General features: G+C 39.2%; 1 protein-coding gene across 2 annotated transcripts in view; it reads right to left on the bottom strand.

Annotated features, from left to right (window-relative positions):
- The window catches only part of hcn1 (hyperpolarization activated cyclic nucleotide-gated potassium channel 1), a 78,553-nt gene that overhangs the window by 12,678 nt on the left and 39,711 nt on the right, over window positions 1-26,164 (bottom strand). For both annotated transcript variants that reach the window (XM_008424521.3, XM_081613336.1), the window contains exons 4-7: window positions 17,183-17,401; window positions 10,554-10,700; window positions 8,644-8,884; window positions 2,909-3,073 (exon numbers count right to left, since the gene is read on the bottom strand). In XM_008424521.3, the coding sequence (XP_008422743.1) occupies window positions 2,909-3,073; window positions 8,644-8,884; window positions 10,554-10,700; window positions 17,183-17,401 (772 nt within the window). The remainder of the gene's footprint in view (window positions 1-2,908; window positions 3,074-8,643; window positions 8,885-10,553; window positions 10,701-17,182; window positions 17,402-26,164) is intronic.

The following is a 26,164-nucleotide window of genomic DNA, read 5'->3' as shown; positions in this document are numbered from 1 at the left end:
ATTTTGATTAAAACCGTTTCCCAAAAATCTTATTTTACCTTTCCCAGCTCCAGTAACCCAAACGCTGTTGCATCTCTGAATTTATTTTGACACCAAGCACTTGAAGGGCTCTGTAGGTTTTTCTTAGTCATCAGCTGACTTGATGATACACTGGAGTCACCTATGGAGACTTTTCCAACTTTATAGACACCAATTGTAGATTTCCAGTTAATCGATCTGACCTGATAACTAAGTGCTTTTGAATTTGAGTCAACTTTGTGTTACAAAGTAACTTGAAAGTAAGAAAATGTATATCAATGGCAAAGTGATCCACTGACACGGCCATGATAATGAAAAAACAGCCAGAAGTGATCAAATGGATTCAAGCTGAGCCACTATAACAACATTTGCATATTGCCTTTATTTATTTTGATGGATAATAATGTTTTACTGTAATGAAATATGTTTATTAATATATAACAGCAATATATTATGAAGCATTTTAGCCCTTCTCTCAATAAAAGAGTGCATTATTGTGAAAACATTTTAAATTGAGACGGCCGAGTTTATGTTTAATAACGTCATTGAGAGGCGCCACTTGGTGAATTCATTCGAGTGAAATTGTGTATATTTTACAAAGTTCACTGTACTTGTGTACTTCAAGAACCACAATATAATTCATTGTGTGTCACTTAAAAACATTTCCTGATAATACAGTAGGGCTTTTTGTTTTATAGACTGTGTTTAAAATATATGGTGATATTGGAAAAATCCAGGGAGAAATTATAAGGATTACTCAAATCGAATGTAACCTCATTACATTAGTTCCTGTGACACCCGATCTTACAAGATGCACAGGACTTTCTGAGACATGGATTGTTCAGCACGATACTTTGTAGACACTTGCAGTGTTGTAGCTGAACAATGACTCCAGCATTTATGATTCGCATGGAGTGGTCTGATCAGATTTCAAACATACTGTACATATGTGCCCCTTTGGAAAGCTTGCGTGGTTTGAAATCTATATTACCAATCCTCATTTTTATCTTTCTTCTTCTTATATAATTTTATCAGTTGATTGGCGTAAGACCTATTGGTTAGTAATGCAGTAGAGTGCCTTGCAACAATATTCATACTTCGTGTGAACATTTTTTGAGGTCAAACCACAAACTTCACTATGTGTTTTTTGGGGTTTTGTGTGATAGACGACAATTTAAAAAGGCTTTGTTTTTGAAAGTAAATGAGACTGACATGTCTCAAAATATTTTGTTGGTCTGAAACTGTTCTTGTAATTTCTGATGACCATTTTGCGTGTATTTACTGGCATTTTGACAATTTATCTCTAATGATATGCTTAGAGGGGAGGGCGAGGATTCCATGTAAAATTGACTTTTTTGAGCTTTAAATCATCTTACAATGTTATGCCCTCACCCAAAACATACCTGTAGTGTTGCATTGATTATTTCCTGTATGTCTGAGGAATCCTTGACTCTCCAGATCAGACAAAGTACTGCCTATTTACCAAAAGCTCTTCTTTGGAGCGGCAGTCACCAGTCAAGCTTTTGCCCCACAAAGAACTCCCACACTCAGCTCCTCCAAACTACCAGCAGCAGCAGTTAGCAAACACCTGGTGGAACTGCATATCTGCTGAGCTCATCACGCAAGCTACTACTCAGTCCAATAGTGGTTAACCGCATCATGGAGGAGCACTGTTGTCATAAGGTGAAAGCAGAGTGTAGAAATGAGTAGGATATCAATTTCAAGGCATCTAATTGCAAAGTCAAATTTCTTTTAAATTATGCTAGATGTATAGAACACTTTTGATAAGAATGATAGGTAGCATATTTACTTGATTACTTGATTGCTGTGCCTGGAAAATGCATAATACAGCTCCTTTAAGTCTTGGGGGTTTGACGTTCTCCGTGCCATGACCCTACTCTTTAGCATTCTTGACAGATTCTCTACCAAATCCTAGCTGGGATCCAGACTGGGTCACTCTTAAACGCTGGTGTTATTTGATGCCATAATGTACACGTTGCTAAAACTACAAGATTAATTAAACTAAAATCTGCCAGTGGTATTCGTTTTGACCTTACCTGTGTATAGTAAACAAAGTTCAACTGTGTGCAATCTGAGTGCAGACGCAGTTGGGAAGACCTCAGATGTTTGTTAAAGACCAGGAAACGGTCACTTTATCCAAGCGGACCTTGGATAAAGTGGTGAAGGTAAAGGAAGGGAAGGGTTACTTGGGTATGCTCCTTTCGGCTGGTCTATTACATAAAACCACAGTAAAATGCATTGAAGTTTGTGGTTTAGACAAAATCTAAAAAAAATAAAAAAATAAAAGTCTAAGAAACAGCTATCAATACTTTTGCAAGGCACTGTGCGTTATACTGATCAGGAGTCTGCTTGACAGCCAACTGAGCTGCACCAGATGGTAACATTTCTCTTGTCCCTGATATTAATTTTGTAAGAAATCTGTAATTGGGTGGGGTGCTGCTCATACCCAGGAGTTTGGATGAGTGTACAGAGAGCCAGACACACATGCACGTGAGGTTAGCTTCCATCGACTCGGTGGCTTCCAGTGGGGGGGTCAACACCAAACCAAAGAAGTGGGCGACTAGACTCCCTCCCGGACAGCGACATGCACCGCCTTCCAATTAATCCAACCACAAAATGCTACTTTTGCTCATTAGAAGGACTAAGACAGGTTACAACAGAACTGTCTTGTGTGTTAAGAAAAAGAAAAGAAAAAAAGAACAGACAAGTAAAGAAAAAGGTAGCATACAGGTCATGCAGCACAAGATGGCACACACAATGCTTTTATGAGGAAATAAGGGCAATCGGAATCTGATTAGGACAAGACAACGAGGCATGATGACGGGCAACAGAACCAATCAATTAGAAACGAGGGAAAAATTGGTCTTACCAATGCGGTCCAGGCGGTCGATGGCTACGGTTTCAAACGCACGTCGCATCATGGGGTACTCTTCTAGCACCTCATTGAAATGGTCAACAGAGAGGGAAAAGAGTCGACAGTAGGTGTCTGCACGTACGCTCGCTGTCCGTCTGCCCTTGGTGAGCAGACAGATCTCTGCACGACAGGGACACAGAGGTACAAAGAAAAAAAAAACACATGAAGGAAGCAGTAGCAAAGGCTGGGAGAATACAGAAGGCCATAAAGGAAATCATCCCAGTAATTACTGTACACATTATCATATAGATGAATCTGTGAGAGCAAAGGGTTTGGGAGAGGGAGAGCTAATGTGAATGTAAATAAATTGAGGATCTTATGAGCAGGACTGTCACAGTCATTATGCTAAGACAATTCATCATCCTGTAGAGAGCTAATAGTCCCATAATATAATACTGTAGTTAGCTTTACTGTCAGGCTCTTAGGCACTGCATCCGTTTCTAAAATGTAATGAGTAAATAAAGCTGGGGATGATTTTACAGCAACCTGTATTCCTGTCTCTGATGCGATGAAATACAAGAACGACAGCAGAACAGTGCATCAGCAACATATCTATATTCTCCTTGTAGTCCCCCGTTGATCACTTTGATCACATTAGCAATGAGCAGCACAAATATATAAACACCCCAACTTCCTACATCTATTAGCGCAGAATCATTGTATACAGTGCACATCCATTTGAAGAAAAGCATTGCTACTCATATGTCCTACCAGTCAGCTGATAATAACACCACTTAAGTTGTTTACATACTTTGCAAGAACAGAGAAATTAGTTTGATCTCCCATGACCGAGGGCTGTAAGTGATTTCATTCTTTAATTGTAGCCTGGTTTGGGAGTCCTTCCAGCTTCTTGTTAACATATTCAGGTGAGATATTTTTTTTTAATTATTTCTCTGTTGTGCTCAATAACAATTACATACTAATGTAGTAGGAGGAACCTTAAAGGATTCCTTCAGTTGAGCTCTTTTAAAGTATAAATGATAAATGTCCTGACCAGACAGAATCTACTCGTGGCGCATGATTCATCACCTTGAATCTCATGCTCTGCCACGTACAAGCTCTGCACTTGAAACAAATTCACTCTCCTCTGCATGCAGAATGCTTGACTGATGTGGAAATTGTTCTTTCTCCATTTAGGTTCTTAATGTATGAGGTTGAAAAAGAGTCAGTGAGCTGAATTTATAAATTCCATTTATTAAGAATAAAATGCAGCGCTGGTCCATCGTCATGTTTTACCACATGCAATTTGAGTTTATAGTGTCACACGCTGCATTTTTCTAGAAACACTTTTTAAAGTGAGCATTTTCCAAAATTGTGATTGTGAAGTGTTACTTTTGAAGTTGATTATTACACAAAACAATGACACAGAGGCCAACTTCACACAAGTCCACTCAAGCATTCCATACCAAAAAAAAAGTGCAGCAATTTTATCTTTTAAAAATCCATATTTATCCACTTTATCTTGACTACTTTTAATGAACATCAAATGTAAGATAAATGGCGTCAACATTAGAACTGAATACATTTATTTTTGGAAAATGTTTAGCACCACACTGCTTTGAGCATGCTCAGGATTTTCACAATTTGAATTCTGATGAAGTTGTCGTCAATGTTTCTGCCTCGTACAAGTTGACATTACAGCATCTTTTGTTGGGACCTTATGGGAAGCTTACAGTTGAAATGGAATTTGCTTAAAAACATCCAGAGTACCAAAACTGGAGTCTGAATAATTCTGCAAAGAATTTGATCACTTGGCGTTACTCAAAAGCAGTGTATAAAGTTTAGAAATTAAATTTCCAGACGGTCAGACAGCGATTACTAATTAACACAAACTATAAAGAAAATTGATAGTGACGTCATAGCAAAATAACTGTTTTATTTAATGTTTTTAACATGAGTCTGTTCTGACTCAGCAGAACACTGTACATCTGACACCCTTCATCTTAACACTGAACACATTGACATCATAAGCGATGTGTATACCTGAGCAGATGTGATAGGATTAAGCATCTCACAAAAGTAATTTTTTTTTTTTTCCACAATGAAACTCATGTAAAATGTGTTTTTTACAAACACCAACATCCACGGTACAGAGTAACAGTAACTTAACATTTGCGGTGCCTGACCGAAGCAAAACAGGCCCCTCATCTACTGTCCCGTATCTGTTTTAACACTCTTTGACCTCCACTTACATTTGCACCTGTACGCAGTCTACCACTTTCCTTCACGTGGCCAATGTTAACCTGTTACGGTGTAATTATTCTTGGCTCTGCCATGATAAATCACGGAAGCGGGGCACAGACTGTGCAAGATGTGCAAGCAACACTCTCTCAAGGTGTGAGTGTGAAGAAGGTGTTAGCACTGCTGTAATGGAAAATGGAAAAGCGGCCTCTACAGCGAGAGGTTCCTTAGCGAACCTGGCAAACACACAGAGGATGAGAGACGCTGACAGAAGAACGCATCGTGTCACATGTGGTTTCAGACATGTGGGAGACACATGAGTCAAAACAAGTACAGTCGATGGTTGGTCTGTATTTAAAGCAGCATGCTATGCAACTAACAAGCTTACATGGCACAACAATGGCAACACCCAGAGATAAATGTACCCGACACCAAGAATCCGATTAAAGTGGGCTAAACAGCAGTGGGAGAGTAGATAATAATGCTTTGTCTGATGCTGATTTAGACAAATGAAAGCTATAGCTTTTGCAAAGTTTGAACAAAGAAAAACCATCAGCAAGATTGGATCTTTTTTTTCATTCACTTAGCCAATTCCTCATATGTCTAATGCCAAGGTTGTATTTCATGTTTAGATAAGTAATGTCCCCTCTACAATCGTTTTAACAAGTAGGTTAAAGAACCTGTATGCACCTTACAAAAAGTTACTGTTGCTTCTAAGAAAAACTTAGAACGTGTAAAGTTAGAAAAACAAGATCTATTACTCACTTTTGCCATTTATTTGGCAGGCACGTTCACTGGCTTAGCGCCTTATACATATTCAGCTGCCTCTGTTTTTTTGTTGTCCTGGCTTGCAATTCTGTATTGACAAGCAGAGAATAGGAGAGCCCTGAAATGAATTTTAAAACTCTTCTGAAATATCATCCCTGTCACCTGGAAAACCTCGGGTGTTGCTGTGGGTCCGTCTACATCAGGGAACCGTTATCACTCCTCGCGATGCTGCAGTTTGACACGTGTCTGTTGTGCTGTCACAAAGCGTAACCACTGACTCCTGGAGCGTTGAGGATAATTTACCATCACGTCATGTATCACATATGCACTTGTGGCAACCGGCTTTCCTCCTGTGTGTGTGAGGAGGGTTAAGTCTCATATGACTAAGACACCGAGGCCCAAAAGGGATTCTTGTCTGCCGTCCGTCTTGTTCTAGCATCGTGCTGTATTATTCCTAAAGACAAACAACGGCTTCACTGCTGAGCTGTGTCATAGTAATATGTAATCCCATCCACTCTGGCCCTGAGGTGATGTTATTTCAGCATGCAGGTGTAGTAATGACCATGGCTGAAGGTGCTTTGTGACCTACTGTCCTCCCAAATGTCCTGCTCATCATTATGCTATTTGTTTCCTATGGCTTTTTTTTTTTTTCCTACAAGAGCAATGCCAGATGGTCCCCGACTCTCCCAAAGAGTTACCTGAGGCATCTAAGTATTCATACCCCTTAGAACCTTTTCACAATTTGTCATGTTACAAAAACAAACTTTAAATCTATTTTTTGTGATAGATCAACAGATCATCGGGGGTTTATTTGAAAACATAACATAAGTGAAACAGACACCATCAAACTGAAGGTGCATTCACACCAGCCTTGTTTAGCCCGATTTAACCGAACTCTAGTCTATTTGCAGAGAAAGATTTGCAGGGAGGTGTGAAAGTGCAACCAAACTCTGAAGCGACCAAAAAAAAGCGAACTCTTGTCCGCCTAAAACACCCCAAGTCTCAGTTCAGTTGACGTGAACTCTTGTGGTTTCGAATTGATATGTGGATGTGAGCGGACCGGAGACGGGAAGCAAACTACAGAGCAGGGCATTCTGGGTAAACACAACTCAATAAACACAAGAGTCTAATGTTAGTGGGAACATATGTTGTGAGAAATCCTACAACAGCTAAAATCTGACACCACTCCATTTTTATTTACGCTTTGCAAAGACGGAAGTCATCTTCTGAGGTTATCGCGACATTTCCTTCACTGGTTGTTGGTGCAGTACCATCACAGGCGAGGTGCTATGACTCCTGAAGATGTCATAGCTACGACAGGCTAATGTTTGTTAATATAACAAACATTAGCCTTACACTCCACTAATCTGGCCCTTAATGAAGAACAGCAAGAAGGAAGTTGCTGCTGAAAGAAAGTCCTGTTGGCAGCTCATTACAATCCATGTGAGGGACCTAGGAGGCTTGTAGAAGAAGATACTCTGGGCAAATGAAACCAAAAATTTTAATTTTTGATGGTATGCATGGTTTAAAAAAGACGGGGAATAAAAAAATATGGAGTCAAGGCTAAAGTAGAGGAAGCTTGAGTTTTTTACCAACAAGAATGTGCAGATGAAATGAGCCTCTAGATGTTAAAAGACGGTAGAGACACACCTTCAAACACTTGCAGTTGCAGCTGAATGTTGTTTGACAAACTATTGACTCAGGGGAATTTAAAACCAATGTTCATCACACTTTTCAGATTGGTAGAATAATGTGCCCTTTCTTTTTACATGTATGCACATCGAGTTATTTTATTGCATGAAATATGCATAAAGTACATAAAAAGTTACTAATAACAAACTAAAGATGGTCTTTATGTGAAAAGTGTGGAGAAGGTGAAGAGGTGCTAATACTTTTCCAAGGCACAGTATTTTCCTGTTTTGAGCAGAGGTGTAGAGACATTTGAAGGCAGTGTTGGACAGGAATAATGGACTTTGATGATTCAACAGGGAGAGACTATTTGTTTTTGCCTCCTTTAGCCCGTCAACGAGTCACAGTGCATTCAACAGACACACCAAAGGGAAGGTATTCTTAGACTTACCCTCCTCCCATAGCAGGGGTGAGCTCAAGAGATAAAAAATGCAAGACAGTCTAAAATAGGAAACTTTGCTTTCAAAAAGACACAGCAATGTCTGCATGTAGATTTTGGCAGAGTAAACAACCTGCGATGAAATTACAAGTGACATCTAAAAAAAAAAAGAAAAAAAGAAATGTATGAAATCTGGAATGTCTTGAAGAGGATGAAAATTTGAGATTTAAAGCACAGCGACAGGGTGAGAACAGCAAGGTGCTCCTGACTTCACGCAGAAGAGTTTCCAGTTGCTTGTGATAAATACATATAGCAAGAACGAACAGAGGCGAGGAGTTTTTGCATGCGAGGGCGAGTGTGGAGGAGGGACCTCTGTGTGTGTCCTAAGGGATGCCTGATCCGTGCCTTGGCCCACTCCAGCAACCAGATGAGAGATTATGTAAGCACCGAAGCTGACTAACGTCTGACACTGGTTACTGAGAATCTACAATGACTTCCAACAGCATCAAACACAAACCTTAGTCGGCTTTTCTGTCTAAGCATGTTACATGTACATATATATGTATGTCTCCGAGCAGGCTGACACAATCATATAATGAGTGTTTGAATTTTTATGTGAGTGTGTAGAAAAGCCAGATAATAAAAAAATATTCCCTTTTTTTTTTTTTTTTACCTCCAAAGTAGGATCCATCGGTTAGTTTCATTTCCTTGTTGAACTTGGTGATGACACTCACGACGCCATGCTGAATAAAGTACATCTTCTTCCCAACCGTGCCTTCCCTGATGATATAGTCATTGGGTTGGAAAACTTCAAACTTCAGCTTGCTCAGCATCCCCGTCACAAAGTTGGGGTCGGCGTTGGCGAACAGAGGCATGGTGGCAACAAGTTTACGACAATTGAAGTTGACAATTTCCTGGCGGAGGAAAAAAGAAAAAAAGGGACGTAAGAAACAGATATGCGCTCGTGCCATTAATAATTCACTTATTTCCACCTGAACTCAGGGGGAAAGCAAGCAAGCAGGCAGATAGGTGGTCGGACACAAAACCTTTCATCTCTGAACCGTTATCCGCAAACATAAATGAAATTGGACACACAGCGCTGATTTAGGCTTAATACTTCCCAAGCACTTCCCATATCTCTCATGAGAGGAAACTTTTTGGCACATAAATCAGATCCTGATGAGTTTGCCCTCTGGTGCCGGCTGTGAGCCATCTCACTGGCCTCATCCTGTCCCCTCATACGCAGCAGGAGATTAGGAGCTTGTTGTCTGTTTGTACGTCGCATCTCTGTTGCTGTGCAGATGGAAGGCCGGGGCACTTGGCAACCGCAGTGCCGTGTTGTTGACCCCACATGAGCGATAGCTCTCCTCCAGTGACAACGGGACATTAACAAAAAGATAACCAATCTCTGCAATGTTTCGCTGGCTACATGAGGGCAACAGAGAAGAATGCTAGCGCAGCCTCAGATGCGTTTGTCAGCAAACGCTATGGAGTTCTGACCTCAGTCGTGCACCAGAATTAATGAATTAGACAGGAAACGGTTCTCATAGCGGGCCGGCATTCATGTCTGGGAATGAATGTTTGGCTTTGCCTTTTTGAAGATTTGTCATATGGCAGCCAGCAGGAATACAAGTTGGAGGTTATGCAGCGGTGCGGAAACAGTATGGCTGTCTGCAATTACAAACCAAAGAAGATGTTTTTCTTGTATTCATCATTAAAATGGCCATAATGTCCGAAGGCGAACATATTTACGTAGGCCTAATAAATAACTAATTTATTAGTTATTATAACTAATAAATGAATAATTCTGTTTATTATTTATTTATACTGCAATGACTGCAGGTAGGTAAACACCTCAGACTGTGCCTGAAATGATACCTCGACTGAATTATTCAGTGATTACAGATTCTTCAAAGCATGTGATTTGTGCCTGCCATCCATCTACCCATCTATATTGCGGGAAAAAAAATGCAAGAATTTGATTTTAGCAAATGAATGCTAAAAAATAACATTTATTTCTGCACTAAGTTGACAAATTACAACAGATTGAACACGTTTTTGTTTTCATTTATTTATTTATTATTTAAGTTAATGTTCAAAAATAGCAAAGTTTTAAAAGTGTGACAACCATACTCAATCTATCAGTGCTATAAACAAACATTCACAATCCATTTATGTTTTAGTTCATTATATTACAAAATAAAATGTATTTGTTTAGATCATTTGGCAGTCTCTTTTCTATGCAAGGTTTTTCTCTTTGCACATACTGAACTAACCCTGCAAAATATTTTGTCTTAACACCCGAGTCTTAAGGCGTCAGACATAAACTAGCCCCTCACCACACACACACATCTTTCAACCTAATGCTCATTTATTTTTTGTGCCAAATTAAACATTCAAAGTTCACCCTTCAGAATAGATTTTTTTTCTCTCGCAAATGTGACACCAGCTGTCAGAAACACTTTTCACTGTATTTTTTTTTAAACTATTCTAACATATAATTTAAATTTTCCATCAAACAGGAAATGATATGGGGTCAAAGTTTGAATTCACTCCTGTGTTTCATCAGCGAAGCTGTCTCACCTCTTTGAGTGGGTCGTTGAGTTCACTCAGGATGTTGTCCTCATCAAAAATCTTGCCTTGGTAGCGGTGCTCATAGTAGTCATGGATTTTCTGCCTCATGTCTGCTGGAAGCTTGTGGAAAGACATGTATTGCTCCACTTGCTTATACTAGGAAAGGATGAAAAAAAGAAAATGACATGCTTCAGTTCATACAGCTTTTACAATCCCTTTATTTGGCAGAATGCTGTTAAGATGTGCGTGTCAAAAAAAAAAAGTCATTTTAAAGTACGATCTGAATCACGAGCAAGGTTGCGCATAGCATTGTCGACATTGCCACAGTGTACTTTCGTGTCCCTGTAACGGGGACAAGTCGTGCGCTCACTGAGTCACAATGCCATATCCTGGTGGTGTGTGGAGGTACAGCCACAAAGGGAGAGATGCAGCTGGTGAAGGAAAGCAGGAACAAGAACAGGCCGAGAGCTATGTCTGACCAAGGTAGCAGCTCAGATAGCCTCACCTAACCTAGCGCTAATGCGAATTACCAAACTAGGCTCTACAACAAATAAAACAAACTGAAAATGAATTTTCAGACTAATTTGATCAAATATTTTGGAAAATATTTATTGTAAGGACAATCACAGGACTATGGACAACTTAAAAGGGACCCTAAAACATTTCTTTTAAAGAAAAGTTGTCTTTTGCCGTAGGTAGCAAGTGTCTTTTGTATTTCAATCTTAGGTTCTTGTGATGCGTTTGACCTTGTCAGTGCTCTGTTTCCTGTCTGTATTTTAGTCATTGATTTCTTCGCAGGCACTCCAAGGAAAAGATTAAATAATGCATGCTGAACATTTTTACTTCAGTTTTCTTCCTGAGGTTCAGCAGCCCCTTCAGGAGCTACGTGGCAATATGAAATAATGTACCCAACGCATAAAAAGAATGAAAATGTTTAGGAGTACAGATCGTTTTTCAAACAACTCATGTACAAGTCACTACTTGAGATCTGTTCAAAGGAAGCCAAGGTTTGATTCAGTGATTAAAAATGGCCATTAGATTACAAATAACTTTTTCATTATCTACATTAATCCTGGGTTGATGTGTCTGTGTGTGTCTGCATCGCACATCAGACCGTGAAGGACAAGAATATTAAGCAGACTCAATGATAGATCTGTGCTAACAGCTTCTACAACCAGGCTTTTCAAACCTGTTTTGAATGTTTTTCAGAGTAACTAATGGTTTTAGAAGATCAAATTTGATGATCAGTTTGAGTATTTTGTTAGACAAAATGCTAACAGCAGTTAACTTGTTAATTTGGTGACTTCTGAACTAACCTTTGTTTGGGGGTGTCAGAGTGAAGGGGTAGGATGACAAACAAGTTACACATTTAAGTCTTTTATTTACATGAGAAAATGTGACCAAGTTTTTGTTAAGGTTAGGTTTTTTTTTACTAAAAAAAATGGAAATGTGAGGGTTTTTTTTCCACATTCATCTCCAATGAGGTGAAATCAAAATGTTATTTGTTGCCATTAGGACAACTATAGGTTTCTTCAAATGAAACAACTTAACCTTTGTAAGAAGTAAAGACCAAGGAGGCTGTTTTCAAGACTAGGGACGAATCAAGTAATCTCACAAAACCAGCAGAAAAACCTTCATAAAAGTTCAAAGAAAAACAAAAACAAAACTCTTTTCAGTCTATGACAAAAAAAGAAGCTGTAAAATGTAAATGGGATAAGAATATTAGCATATTACAAATACAAGAGAAACTTTCAATCCTCCCCTTTCTTGCCTTTTATTCAATTACTAAATCTGTGAAAAAGTTTTCATTCAAGCTTCAGAAAAATCAAAAAGAGGAGAAATAAGGGAAAGCCGAAGATGCAGAAGAAACCATCTATTTTGATCAGTTTTGTAACAGATTTGTGAGAGACACAATCTTCACCATCCAGTCCGCAGCCCAGACAGCTGAAAATAAACAACGTCTCTCACACTCCCCTGGGTAATCATAGCAGAGCAGTGGGGGAGAGCAGACAGCAGCTGAGGTTGGTAGCTCAGGCCAGTGGCAAGCTCTTTGACCGGTGCGGCACAACTGGCCCCACAAAATGAATTTTGTCAGCGAGCGAGAGAAGACACTTGAGTCACAATGCCCCCCTTTATTGATTCCCTCTCCCAGCTGCAGAAAGGTGATAAGGGGCCAGGGTTTTGTTTGTGGGAAATTGATTTATTTTGAGTTCACACAGTTGATGCTGGAGAGTGTCCACTGTGACTGAAGCAGGGCATTTTGACTCAGTTAGTCAAGGTGGGGCACAGAGTGAGGCGGAAGTGCAGAACTTGGGAGGATTATCAACATGACCTGCTGTTTAACATATAGTACTTTCAGTAAAGATAAATGGGAAATCAACTGATGACTCACAATGAGATAATTTTGTAACTTGGTGAGCTCTTACTGGGCAGAAACTGATGAGTAGCAAGCACCTCTAAGATCAAGCTATCCACTACGTTCTTCATAGTAGAGGTTGTTACTGAGCAAAAAAGACTCGGTGTGCTATTTTCAGCATCAGCTACGTGTCTGCAGTTCATTCAGACTGCAGAATAAGAAAAGGCCTCACTTTAAGCAGATAGCAGGACAGATGAGCATATCGCACCAAAATTGCTTTGCATTATTCTTTTGCTATTCAACCTCCATTTTTTAAAGAACTAACAGGATTTAGAAGTGTTTATATTCTTAATGGAAATGTTGGTCTATGGAAAATCCTAGCATTCTCTAAGAATGTTGCTAGCTCTGCTACCTGCACTAATTGCTAGAAAACAATCCAAAATTCCACACTAATGTTGATTTTCCTTCAAACAATAAGACTGAACTCCTGTTTTACGACTTTTCTCCCACACATGGAGTATGAAGTTCTACTCTGATCCAACCACCACCTAAAGAAGGTATAGTAAATAAAGTGTAAATGCCATTGCCATGTCGTAGTGTTCATTTTCTTGCAGAATTGATTAGCTTTGTTAACCCAAAGCTTTCCATAAAACAAACATCAGATCAGAAATTAGATGCTAAATTCTTGTTTGTGGAGCTTTAATTTTAATTTTAAATTCTACCTTTTTTTAAGCATTTCTAAGTTTGTGATGAAGTAATTAAGTTCCAGCATCTGACTAAAACTACCCATATCCCTCAGTCATTTAGTTCTTACATGAGTCGATCAATTTCCTAAAGAAAAAAATCTAATATGTATTTTTAGTTGGTGCCTAAAGTAGCTAAAAAAGGATCTTTTTTGGTGCAAAATATAGGAAGCAGCTATACAGAGAGAGGTCTTCTGTATTCCTGAACTGAATGACACAGATGTCTTCTGAGTTGCAGTGATTCAGCACCAAGGCATCACAGCAGGAATGTGTTGGTATCATGCATACTTCACTCCCTCACTTCCTTCTCTCCCCTCCAACAATGTCTCTGACTCCTCGCCACTAAAAGTGCTCACTCTGTCTTTTTCATCCCCTTTAAGTCTGTTTTTTTTTTTCACCCTCACGCAACACAAGAGAACATTTAAAAACATTGGCTATATGGGTCACATTTTCCCCAACAACTGCTTGCAACAAACATCATCTACCGCTGAATTACTTGTAATGAGAACTCCCACGTCATCCATCTTTGCATCCATGTCTCTAACCCCCTTCAGCCCCCTCCAGCTGTGGCAGAGATGGATGTAATGACTAGAGGCTCAGCACCCTGAACTCATTCCTGCTGCTCCTCATCCTGCTTCACTGATATGCACAGCCATGCAGCAAATCAGCCCTGGGTGAACCTGGCCACACACTGGGGTTTCTGCTCCCACAAACAAGACATATTCACGGCCTCAAAGCTAGGAGTTCAATGCCTGGAGGGCTGTTGAAATGAAAGGTAAAACGGGAAGGGAGGAGTAGATCAAGACTGTCGGCTGTGAAGCAGATGCACATCACACACTGAGCAAGAGAAATCCCACTAATTCAGTAACCTTAGACTCCTGGGCTTGTTTTCTGTGGGCAACTGTTTTGTAAAAATGTTTTGTGGTGTGCCTTTAGCTGTCTATAAGCAATCCTAACATTACTTTCCTAATTACAATAAATCTGGACATGCAAAATGTCCAGATGTTTTTTTTCTTCTTCTATTTTTATGATTAAACTTCAAGCATACATGCAAGAGTGATTCTGCAACAGAAAGATTCTGGCAAAAGCCCTGCAATCATACAGTAATGACAAGTCTTAAGTGGCATGTTAAACAGCTTTGTGGAGCCGTGCCAAATGCAACGAGTGCTTTTTCTAGATTGCATCGACCACGAAAGCGTCTGGCAAGGTCAGCCCATCGTGCTAGAATAAATTAAAAGCATTAAAATGCTTTTTATAAGCAAGGTGCAAATTAATGAACTGGTACTTTAGCATGTCCTGTTACAGTTACAGCCAAGGTGACTCTGCAGATCTGAATTATGGCAACAGCCTTCCACGAGACAGCTAACGTGTACCACTTGAACTTTTTCCCTTTTTTTTTTTGTTTGTGTTGATGCACAAACCAACACAACACGAGTCTGCAACAAACCAAGACGTAATCTCTGAGTCAGCTGTTAGTGGACTGGCAGAAAACAGCTAAAGTTTATTTGGGTTGCATTATATCATATTTACATTGAACCTAATCATATTTTACCATATTTTGTTGTTTCACATCTCATTGTAACACCACTGTGTGCCATTTTCAGTGCATTAAATTGTATCACCTTTAAGCATATCATTCGACATTTCATATTAGCATGTTGTGTTATATTGTATCATGTAGAATGTATGCTGTATTTCTTTATGTCAAATTGTTTCATTATGTATTGTAATTGTATTACATCATATGGTACAGTATTAAATTACATACTGCATTGTTGCAGGCAATATATTGTGTCAAATCAGATTGTATTGAGCTGCATTGTATCAAATACAATAATGTATTGTATCGGGTCAAACTATAACATATTATCCTTTCTAGTAGTAAATCATATACTGTACCACACTAAGTCTCATTTTACTGCAATGCACCATATAACACAATAAGGTGGTAACTTGAGTTATGCGGCATCGTATCAAATTGTCTCATACTGCATCATATCACACTGTATTACATTAGATTATCCAGCATTTTTATTGTGTCTAATCATATTGCAATAAACCGAACCATTTCAAATGCAATGTACTGCATTATATCTTATTGCATTAAATGGTTTGTTTATAATTTCTGATCGATTTCATATGAGAAGTGCAAGCCTTGTTTTCAGTTGTATGTCCTGTTTGAGCTATTACTGATGACCTGCAGGTCAAACTAAACACAAAAAGGAGAAAGATGCAGCAATAAGAACTTCATTTCACTTAAAAACTTTCACTAACCTAAATCCCGACTTATACAAAAACATATGTAAGGTATATTTGTGTTTTGCTGTACTTCTTTTAAAGAAACTTGTCAATTGTGATATTTGATTAATTGCAAGCCTTTAAGGATAAATCTCATTAGGAATGCCCAATTACCACATATGAGCACAAGAGAAAAGTTGAAAGGCTCAAAGTGGCTTCTATTACTGAATGAACATCAAAGGAACTTCACATCGACTTCCCTAATCAACTAATTATAGCACCTCTAATTACATATGCTTCAGTATCTTACAGATGTCGATCGGGTATCTCAGAATGTCGTCTTAAATGGATATAAAATCAATTAACCTTTTCATCTTTTGAGAAGATTTTATGGCATGATACATAATGACTGGAGAGTCTTTGTGGTGACAAATAGCTGAGAATCACTAAAACCAGTAGTTTGTAGTATCTTACTAAAATCTAAAATGTGCAGCTCCTACAGCTGTATAAAATTCACTTTTAACTTCTGTAATTTTGAAAAAAAAAATCATTGTTCTAGCAAAAACAACTTAAGATTAAATAAATGGAATACATTATGGACAATTCAGCTCATCTAAGCTGGATTTAATGCTGCTGCAGCATAAGGAACAGTTCAGCTTTTTGTTTTAATCATATATGTGTCCTGGCATGACACAACTTAGAGGACGTTAATCCCCACCAGCACACGGCCGTATGGAACGCACAGCAAATGGGTTTACTGCTGCGTAACGGAGAAGTATGGAAGTTGAACTTGGCGTCTCGCGTGCAAACTGAGGAGCACATCGGTCATTGCCGGCTGTTCTGGGAGGCCCAGGCCCCTCAGCATGATCACAGATGGTGGCTGGGTGTAAAGCGAAATAATCACTCTTCATGCGGAAAAAGAAAAAAAAAATCTATGTAATAGGGAAAATTAAAAGAAAGAAAAACATAATGCAACTTCTCTGGTCATTTTAAAGTCCAATCCTGACCCCAGCGACCTTACTTTTGTCTGCTGTGGAGATATCCTCTTTTCTGGTCATCATCCTGGATTTTACAATCCGAGAGCAACTGAGAGTAAAGCTAATTTAAGTTTCGCTCCAAAGAGCAAGATCTTATGTAATTTAAAAAAAAAAAAAAAAAAAGAGCCAACCAATCAAACTAATACCTGGTATAATTCTGCTATCTTACCTTAGGTCTTACACCCTGTAACCCCTTTTAAATCAAGTGGGACTAATCTACTTTTAAAGTATTATGTTTCCTGTATGCAACGGCATGACTCTTACCTTCTCTTGGTACTGCCTGCGTGAGGAATCCAGTGACTGGATTAGAGCTGTGGCATGGCCCACAAACATAGCGTAGCACGTGGCGCCCACGATCATGCTCAGCATGGTGATCCACAGGTCAGACATGCTGACGGGCGCCCGGGCACCATACCCGATGCACAGCATGTGGCTCATGGCTTTGAAGAGGGCATAGGAGTACTGCTTACCCCAGGACACATTCTGCAAGGACAGAGAGAGAGGAGTGGAGGGAGACAGAGAAGGGTTGGGGGGAGTTACTGCAGGGTAAGAAAAGATGGCTTTGCTTTGATGGCTTTTAGCCAGCATTCATGTCAAGCCTAAGACCTTAAGGCCCTCATTCTACCCGTTTCTGTTCCCTCTCTGCTCTCACTGTTCCAGGACTTACCTGACCCCACATTTTCTTCTCAAAAGTGGAAATAAAATCAAAGGTATGCCTGTAATCCCCCCTGGCATGTGTTCTGTTGACCTGATTAGTTTATCTCCTGCACTTGCCCTTAACTACACAATAGCATGCAGAGCTGGGTTTCTCTTGAGGGAGATGTTAGTTTTATTATCCCTTTGCAATTCCCATTTATGTATAAAGCAAGTATCCCTAGCTGTTATCTCACCGTGACTCAGCTCAGAGGACAGCCTGCTTTAAGTTGTATTGCATTTGATAGAAATGGAAAATATTGAAAGTTCAAATTGATTTAGAGCCTGGAGTTGGCTAATTTTCAAGTGGATTAGCTATGAACGAATTCTGATAGTTTTTTTTTTGTTTTTTTTCCATAAACACACTATTGGTGAAAATTCTGCAATGTCACACTGATGCGTGTGTCAGCATTTATTTCAGTGTAAATGCTGCTGCTGTGAGAAGAAAAATCAAAGTTTGGTATTTTCACAAAAGTATTTAAAAAGAAGTTAGTAGAAGCACAATGATTAAAGAAGCTAACCTGAGAGTCAGGGCAATGATCTGTACATTATGACGGTAGCCATATTACCCTGGCACAATTCTACAAAAAACAATATTAAACTCCATAGTAACTTTGTCCTCGCTTTATAATAATAGCACACAATTCTTTTTAGCAACTGCTATTTCACATACAATGCCGCAATCATAAATTAAAGTCAAATGCTTGTGGAAGAAATACTTCTAAAAACTATTGTGAATTATGTGGGTTTTTTTTTAAATTTTCGTATAGTTCTTTAAAAGTTAAAATTAATGATGAAAAAACACATATTGTTCAGAATAAAGTAACTAATGTTGAAAATCTACCACAAAAATGTAATGTGTTCAGTGTATCTTTAAAAACTAATCTTACTTCTCAGAGTTGAACAGTTTCAATTACATCAATAGTTTATCCAGTTTACTGCTGGATAAAACTTTAATTCACATATACCATATGAACTAACGTTTTATCCAGCGGTTTCAACTATAGGGTGCTGTAACCCTCCCCATTCCTCAGCTGATGCTGCACACTGCCTTTAAGCTGGAGAGAAGGCTTCTTTGCCCTGGGCTTCTGAGAAAACAAAATTCAGGTCTTAGGAAATATTTGTGGCTTAAGTAATGGTGTTAAAGCTGTTACTAAAGTTAGCAAGATGAAAAGCACCTCACAGAAGGCTGGCAGGTGGAGTAACTAACCAGCTTTTATCAGCTTGTTTTTCCACTGGGAGCTAAACTTGCAGTGCTAGTCGACACATACTCTGAATAAAAAAAATTTTTTCTTACATATTTTATAACAATAGACATTTGTTAGAGAAAAAAAACTATGCAGTGTAAAAGCACTCAATAATTTGGTTGACATTTAGAAAACTGTGCAATGGAAATAATATTACAATGAAGATATCAGGTGGGACATATGCCCGTTTCCTTCTTTCTCGGCTTTTCGTCTTGATGGCTAAATATCTAATAAACATGGAAAACAGATCTTCAGAACTGGTAAGCTATATTAGTCAACAATTGCTGCACTCCAAAAAGTCTTTTGCAGTTACAATAGTGTGCAGGCTGATATTGCAACGGCAATAGCAGATTTTTGATCTGAATGTCTGTGTTTAAAAAGCAATAACAAAAACTTTAAAATTTCAATTTTGATAATCAGTATGCTTGTGTTTCATTAGCAGAAGTAAGAATGCATCTTGATTTTTATTTGTATTTAAAAAAAACCTTGAATACACAGAGACGTTTCTCTTTTTCTGGGACAGGGTAAAACCTGAAGGGCCGGTCTGCTTTTGACAAAGTTAGCGCAATTAATTGTGAAATGTGTGACTGACTGAGACATTTCCAGCAACTTCCTCCAGAAACTGACCAGGCTTAAAGGGAAGAGGAGGCTTTTCAGGCTTTTAACCTCCTTGTCAAACACTCGTTTCATTTATACGTTCTTACGTCCTCAATTTTCAACAAAAATAACTCTGGGGTGAGAAAGTCTAGCGGGGTGCAAATGTTTGAATATTATTTCAAAGATTACTGCTTTACACTGTCTCTTTCCCTGATGTCAGGCGCTATCCCCTCATGCTTGATGTTGCTGTTTATAACAGCTTTGGCGTAATATCCCTGGCCTTTAGGCAGTCTCCTTTATATCTTGCCCTTTTTACAGATTTAAAAGCACATTGGAAGTGACTTCCTATTGAAACGGTGATGTGAAACCATTAAAATGTGTTAATGCATCAACACTATTTCACTGCTGGGCTTGAAAAGCTTTCTAGCTTTGTTTCAGAACTCTCTAATGTCTTTTGTTCCCCACTTTTGTTGGTCTGAGCCACGACAGTCATGTTTGGAAGTGAGACCTGCAGGATTTAGCCTCCTCATTAACACCGCACTTATCAAATGTGAAAGTGTGCTTTTTTCCCCCTCCCTGGAGGACAGGCAGGATCTCTGGTGAGCAGGAGAATAAGCCCTTTGAGGTTGTGGTACTCGGCAAGTCTTTGCAGGGGAAGAAATGTGACGGGTCTTACAAACGGCAGCCAGAACGCTTACTGCTGTAATATATTTGCATCTTGCAGACAGAAATTACATTAAAATTTGCTCCAAACGATACACTTATCTCAACCCCACCTATGCGAGAGACAAAAGAGTTCAAGGCTCACTGGGTACCTCAATTTTAAGTGTTTGTTTTTTTTTTCTCAGTTAGCCTCTGTTTGGGAATCACTGTTCTTTCCACAAACTAAAAACTTTGACTTCCTCTCATGTTCTCAAATATTCACATTGCTTGAGTCACTCAGATTCTGTAGTGGCACAAATGGCATTTAGACGGCTGTACATTAACACAGTCTGGTCTATCAGCACACGTCTCTAACTCATGAGTTAATATTTACATATGGCTTCCAGATGAATGTGTGTCTGACAAAATCATTCACTACAGGATGTGTATGAGATCTCCCTTTTGCCACATTTAAACTACAGAACAAGACAATACAACAAAAACACACATACATGCTTCTTAATGCAGCTGTAAGTTTTAAAGCAATTTGAAGAATTTACAAATTTATTGTGGATGTGTAGAAGATGGGGGTCGGGGCAGAGGGGTTCAAATCTTAGCTGCTGGACACAGGGCAAAAAAATTGCACACCTACGGGCAATTCAGAGAGACCAGTTAACCTCGCGTAGATATTGTTGGACAGTGCGAAGGCTAAAGCAAGGTCATGAGTGAAGGATGGGGCTTCTCCAGTTTGACTGCTCTGGTTTTCACAAAGATTTTCAAACTGAAGAACTTGACTGACTTGTAAGTTAGTGTCTATAAGCCAGCTGTCCAGCAGCAGCAGCAGGGGAAGGTGCAGCACTGTGTCACTTTATTGCCCCGTGGAACTGGAAGGAAATGTCAGCCAGTGGGTCTGGCATGTCATTAGAAAAACATGAAACCTTGGGAAATATGATGGAATTGTTTTTGCATTGCTTTTAAAACCATAACTTTTTAAAACCTCGTTTACCTCGTAGACTCTCGTGTGTCTAAAATGATAAAGTGCAATAATTTTCCAGAATGGTACCTTATTTTTGCTTCTCTGTGTGGACGCTTTCATGGACCGATAAGTTATTACTCCAATAATTCGTCTTTTGCTAGAGCACATTCTGCAGCTTTATGCACAAAGCCCTTTACATCCAACGATTCTGTCACTTGCCATGTCTCTCTTCATCTACTGACATCAGAAACTCTGTATTTATCTTTCTGCAGAGTGCTACCGACGTCGTACCCAAAACAAATCCCTTTCCATTCCATAATTTAAGTATCAGCTGCTACAAAGTTTCTGTAATTTAACAGCGCCATGTGTTTACCAGCGTGCTTTCTGCATCCAACAGCCTGCCAGGATTTCGTTTCATTAGTCACAATCTAGTCTCCTCCAGTTGCCTTACACAAGATGTAGCTGGTTATGTGACCGGCAGGCAGTTGCTGATTCACCATCACCCCAGAGTTGAGTGTCGCCCAGAGGCGTTGGTTGTTGTTGATACTGATGAATAACTAAGAGGCTAACAGGATGCAGTACACTGCTTCAAAGAACACAGTCTGTCCTCTTATAACATTGGTTTTGAAGGTCAAAAAACATCCGTGTTTACCTGAAAAATACCCCTGAGTAGAGTCCATTACAACAATTGTCTTTGAAGGCAACCTATTTAATTTGGTCTTAGGAAAAATTACAGCTACTCTGTGAATCCAGTATTGGTTTCTTGAAGAGCATTAGTGAGCAAACTAATGAGGACAGACCGGTAATAACTGCTAAAGGGAAAAAACAACACAAAGTGCATGCCAAAGTACGATGAAAGCAGAGTTGGGTTGTGAAATAATATCTGAAGATTTGAAATGTCACACAGCACTGTTTGGTCCATTATCTGAAAATATAATACGGGAGGCACTGCTAAAAACGTGACAAGCAGAACAGTTATTGGAGAATCATCCAAAATGGCCATTGCAGCACTGGAGGAGTTGCACAGGTCCACAGCTCTGGTGGTTTATAGAAATCTGCTATAAACCATTTAAAGGAAAAGTGTGAGAAAAGAAATTGAGTGTGTAGAGGAAAGGTAGCAGTGCACATCTTCATGAACATGGCATGAGAAATGTGTTAGCAGCATCATGATATGGTTTTGCCTTCTGGTAGGACAGTACAAGGCAATGTGACAAGACTTTTAAACGTTTGTCTATTTTATAAAGAGTAATGGGCATCAACTTCAGTCTCTAATCGGATGGTGACATCCCCTAAACTTATTGCAGCTGTTAAGGAGTATTAAGCCACGCTGCACAATAAAAAATTAAAAAAAAGACATTTTCATTTGAGAAAACTGCAACTCCAACAATAATTTTACTCCAACTTTAGAGGCATTTATACAAATAAAAATAGAAAAGTCAATGGTCAATGAAACCAGAATTAAATTTGAGGGAAAAGTAACAGAAGGAAAGAAAAACGTCAGATTAATTAATAAAACTCAGGACTGAGTTTGGCTGCTGGAAGTGAGTCATTCAGAAGGTTGGAGGGAAAATCAAGTGGGTGACCTTGCAATAAAAAAGCCAAGAGGGGTGACTGACGGATAGTTTGCATGGCTATCCGGGCCTTCGTGGATTTCAGCCTGTGCATGTGTGTGTGCGCGTGCTTGCGTGTGCGTCTACCTACTGTTTCTGCACGTCTCGACGCTTAAACACGAATGTTCAGCCATCTAGAACTTAGTTGACTATATCTCACTATAAGTGCATTTGCGTAACACACATGCTCCTAGACACATGTCCATATGCAAACAAATAGAACGGCCCATCACCCCCCGACAGAGTCGGCACAGTGACAGCGGCATTATCTTGTCTGGTGATTAAGTAAATGCAGCCTCTAAAGAGTAAGAAGGTACTCTCAGGCCATTAGTCAGAAAGATAACAGGCATCCAGGCTGTACTGCAACACTCAGCAGTATCTGCACTCCTCACTCTTCTAGCCCCAGCTGGAAACCAAGTACAAGCCAACTACACGAATAAATAAATATGGTGAATTTGAACTCATCGGGATGAAATGATACAGACACTGGATTTGGAAAAACACTCAGGCGCCAATCGTTGAATTCCATCAGGTATTTATACCTGAAATAAGCCAAATAAAAAAAACAACAGAAAACAGACAGTGAGAGAGAGAGAGAGAGGGAGAGAGATGTGAAGATATTTAGCCCATGTACGCTAATGTATTGTGACATTGTGAGAAGAAGGATCCCACACGTGGGCGCGACTTATCACTTTGGATTTGCCAGGCCACAGTCAGCACACAGGCTATTACTTCAGCAAAGATCCACGGGGAAGAGATTCCACAATCTGCTCACATCAGAGTCTGTGACACCACGCCAGCTGCTCATGAGCACAAGCCTAACGAAAACTATTGGCTTATTACAAATTTTACCTCAGTTGCTCCCCAATTATTGTAGAAATAAAAACTAAGAAATTACAAAAAAAAAAAATAAATAAATGTTTCTTTGGTACCTACTTTCAAATTCTAATTTAAACCTTTTATAATTTCTCTCCATACAATATATATCCGGCTTTAAGATTCCAATCAATCAAAATGGGTAAAATAAAAGTTAAAAAGTTAAAAATTTTATTAGTACTTTATTTCTTTTCCCGGCATCATCCAGCCTAATGTGCAAATAGTAATAATCAGAAATGTGAATGAAGGACGTAAGGATAGATCATCAGTCCATCACAGACACACAGGAACAGCAAGCACACACTCATTCCTAAGGATAATTTAGATCAAATTACAAACTACAGGGTACGCTTCACAAAACAGATGGCATGATGTGGAGCACAACAACAGCCTAAGATGTAAAGCTTGGGTACACACATGGGTCTTTCAAGTGGGCAATCTCCATAAATATACTGTCATGTTAGCTACAAAGTGGCTCACAGACAACAAAGTCAATATTCTGGAGTGGATGCAAAGCTCTGAACTGAGTTTCAGAAAGTTTGTTGGCAAGGAAACATACAAACCTGACTCAGTCACGTCAGTTCTGCCTGAACAAGTGGGTCAAAAAAATATAATTATTTAAAATTTTAAAAAATCAGCATACTATCGTGGTGACCTTGTAAAAAGGCACCCAAAACATCTGACCCAACATTCAGCTTAGATAGCAGTACTACAAAATGTTAAGTACCTGTATGTAGACTTCAGAATTTGAATTAGCAAATAGAAATAATTTTATTTATTCTGAATGACATTGAAAAGAAGAAAATGTTTAGACTGATTTCTTGTCAGACAAAGAGGATAAACAGCTATTGTTGTGCTTTTACACAGTGTATGTAAATATACGGTCTTAACTGTAAATTAGATGTAAAATATTCTGTCGTGGACACTGACACAAAGGCAATGTCAGGTTTTGAAACCTGACATAGATTTAAGGGCCAGGGGACATCATTGTTTTCTTGCTTCTTCATGCAAATTAATTTACGAGTATACAGCCTTATGAAAAGAGAATTTAAGTAGTTGGAATTAATGATTTAGGTCACCCTTGCCTCCAGCAAACATTTGTGCCCTCTTTGTTTCAAAAATATTCCTTCACTCTGAAGCTTTAAGCATAGCGCTGTTTGTGGGGCAGGGGGGAGAAATGATCCTGCCACACAGGGGGCATCAAATTAGCCTTTTACATGAGTTCATTTTTACACTGATTTGCATACAAGAAGCTGAATGTGTCGAACTCATACTGAGCAAGGGCAACAACCTGCAGCACAAAAACAGGAGCTGTTTGTCACTACGCTTTAAGATTATAAACACGTTTACAACCAAACGGCTGCAAATCAAAGTAAAACGTAAGAGAGGAAGATTAATCTCCCACTTTGTGGACTATTGGCGAGGACGATTTGTAGCACTCATGTGGGAAATTAGATCAGTCCAAAGTCTTTGGGTGCAAACAGAGAAGGATCTGTTTGTTCCATCTGCTTGCATGAGTAACACTTGCAAGCTGGTAGTGAGCTAGCTTAGGCAACTCATTGCCTCAAAGTAAAGATAAGAGTGGGAAACAGAACCGTGACGCTGAGCAGAGCTGACATTTGCACCTCGAGCCCAATGCCTCAGAGCGGCCAGCATGCATGTGGAGCACAAAAATGTTTATCACATAGAAGGAGATGAGAAGGCAGAAGACTTCCATAGGCGAGCATTTACAAGCAGAGTGACCCAGGAGGCATGTACACACTTCTGCACAATCATGTTGCTCCAAGAGGAGCAGCGATGCTTGACCCCCAACTTAAGGCAGAGACAGTGAGGAGGAAATAATGCTGAGGAAGGAAAAGAATGCCCAAGAGGAGGGAGACTACAAGGACCCTAAATAAAAATGACGGTTAAAAAAAAAAAGATACGTTTTCCAGTCATCTCCCATTTCTACACTGTAGTGAAACTAATTCTCAGCCGAAGTAACACCTATACTTGACACCATTTCATGACTGAGAAACCGTCATCCTAAACACACTCTGAAGCATGCAGGAAGTAGTCAGACGTTCAAAGACTTGCACCGATTTTCTACTACAGTTAAGTGTTTGCCCGTACACACAAATGGATCCAGGACGTTTGAAACTGTCCTTTCACATAATGTTTAGGCACATTTCTTTCATAAAACAGGGAACTTTGTGTGCATGATAATATACAGGGGACCATTCTATTTTAATTTACACTTAAATGTAAGTAAATCCTTTCTGCATGATTTAAAAGCATGTCTACGTGCAGAAAAAGTGGAACTTCCACAAGTTGAGCTTCTAAATGAGGCACACAAAAACAAAAAGCTAAAGCATTTTTTTTTTGTACTAAACACTGCTTATGTGGGTTACGCAGAATAATAATATAAATGAATGAAGTGGATCAGGAATAGCATAAGACTAAAGCAATTTAAATATTCAGCATTTAGGTATAAATCCCATGAAGAGAGGACATTTTGAGGTCACATTGTGTGCATTTATTTATTTACCAAGTATAAAGTCATCCCACAGTGCGCCAGTTTGTAGTCTTTTCCCAACTATGCTGTTTTCCAGTAGAACTGAATTGT

Source organism: Poecilia reticulata, chromosome 12, assembly GCF_904066995.2.
Source record: "Poecilia reticulata chromosome 12, P_reticulata-male-v2, whole genome shotgun sequence".
Classification (NCBI taxonomy): domain Eukaryota; kingdom Metazoa; phylum Chordata; class Actinopteri; order Cyprinodontiformes; family Poeciliidae; genus Poecilia; species Poecilia reticulata.
Note: the sequence above shows the minus strand (reverse complement) of the source record. Positions and strands in the feature narration are given on the sequence as shown.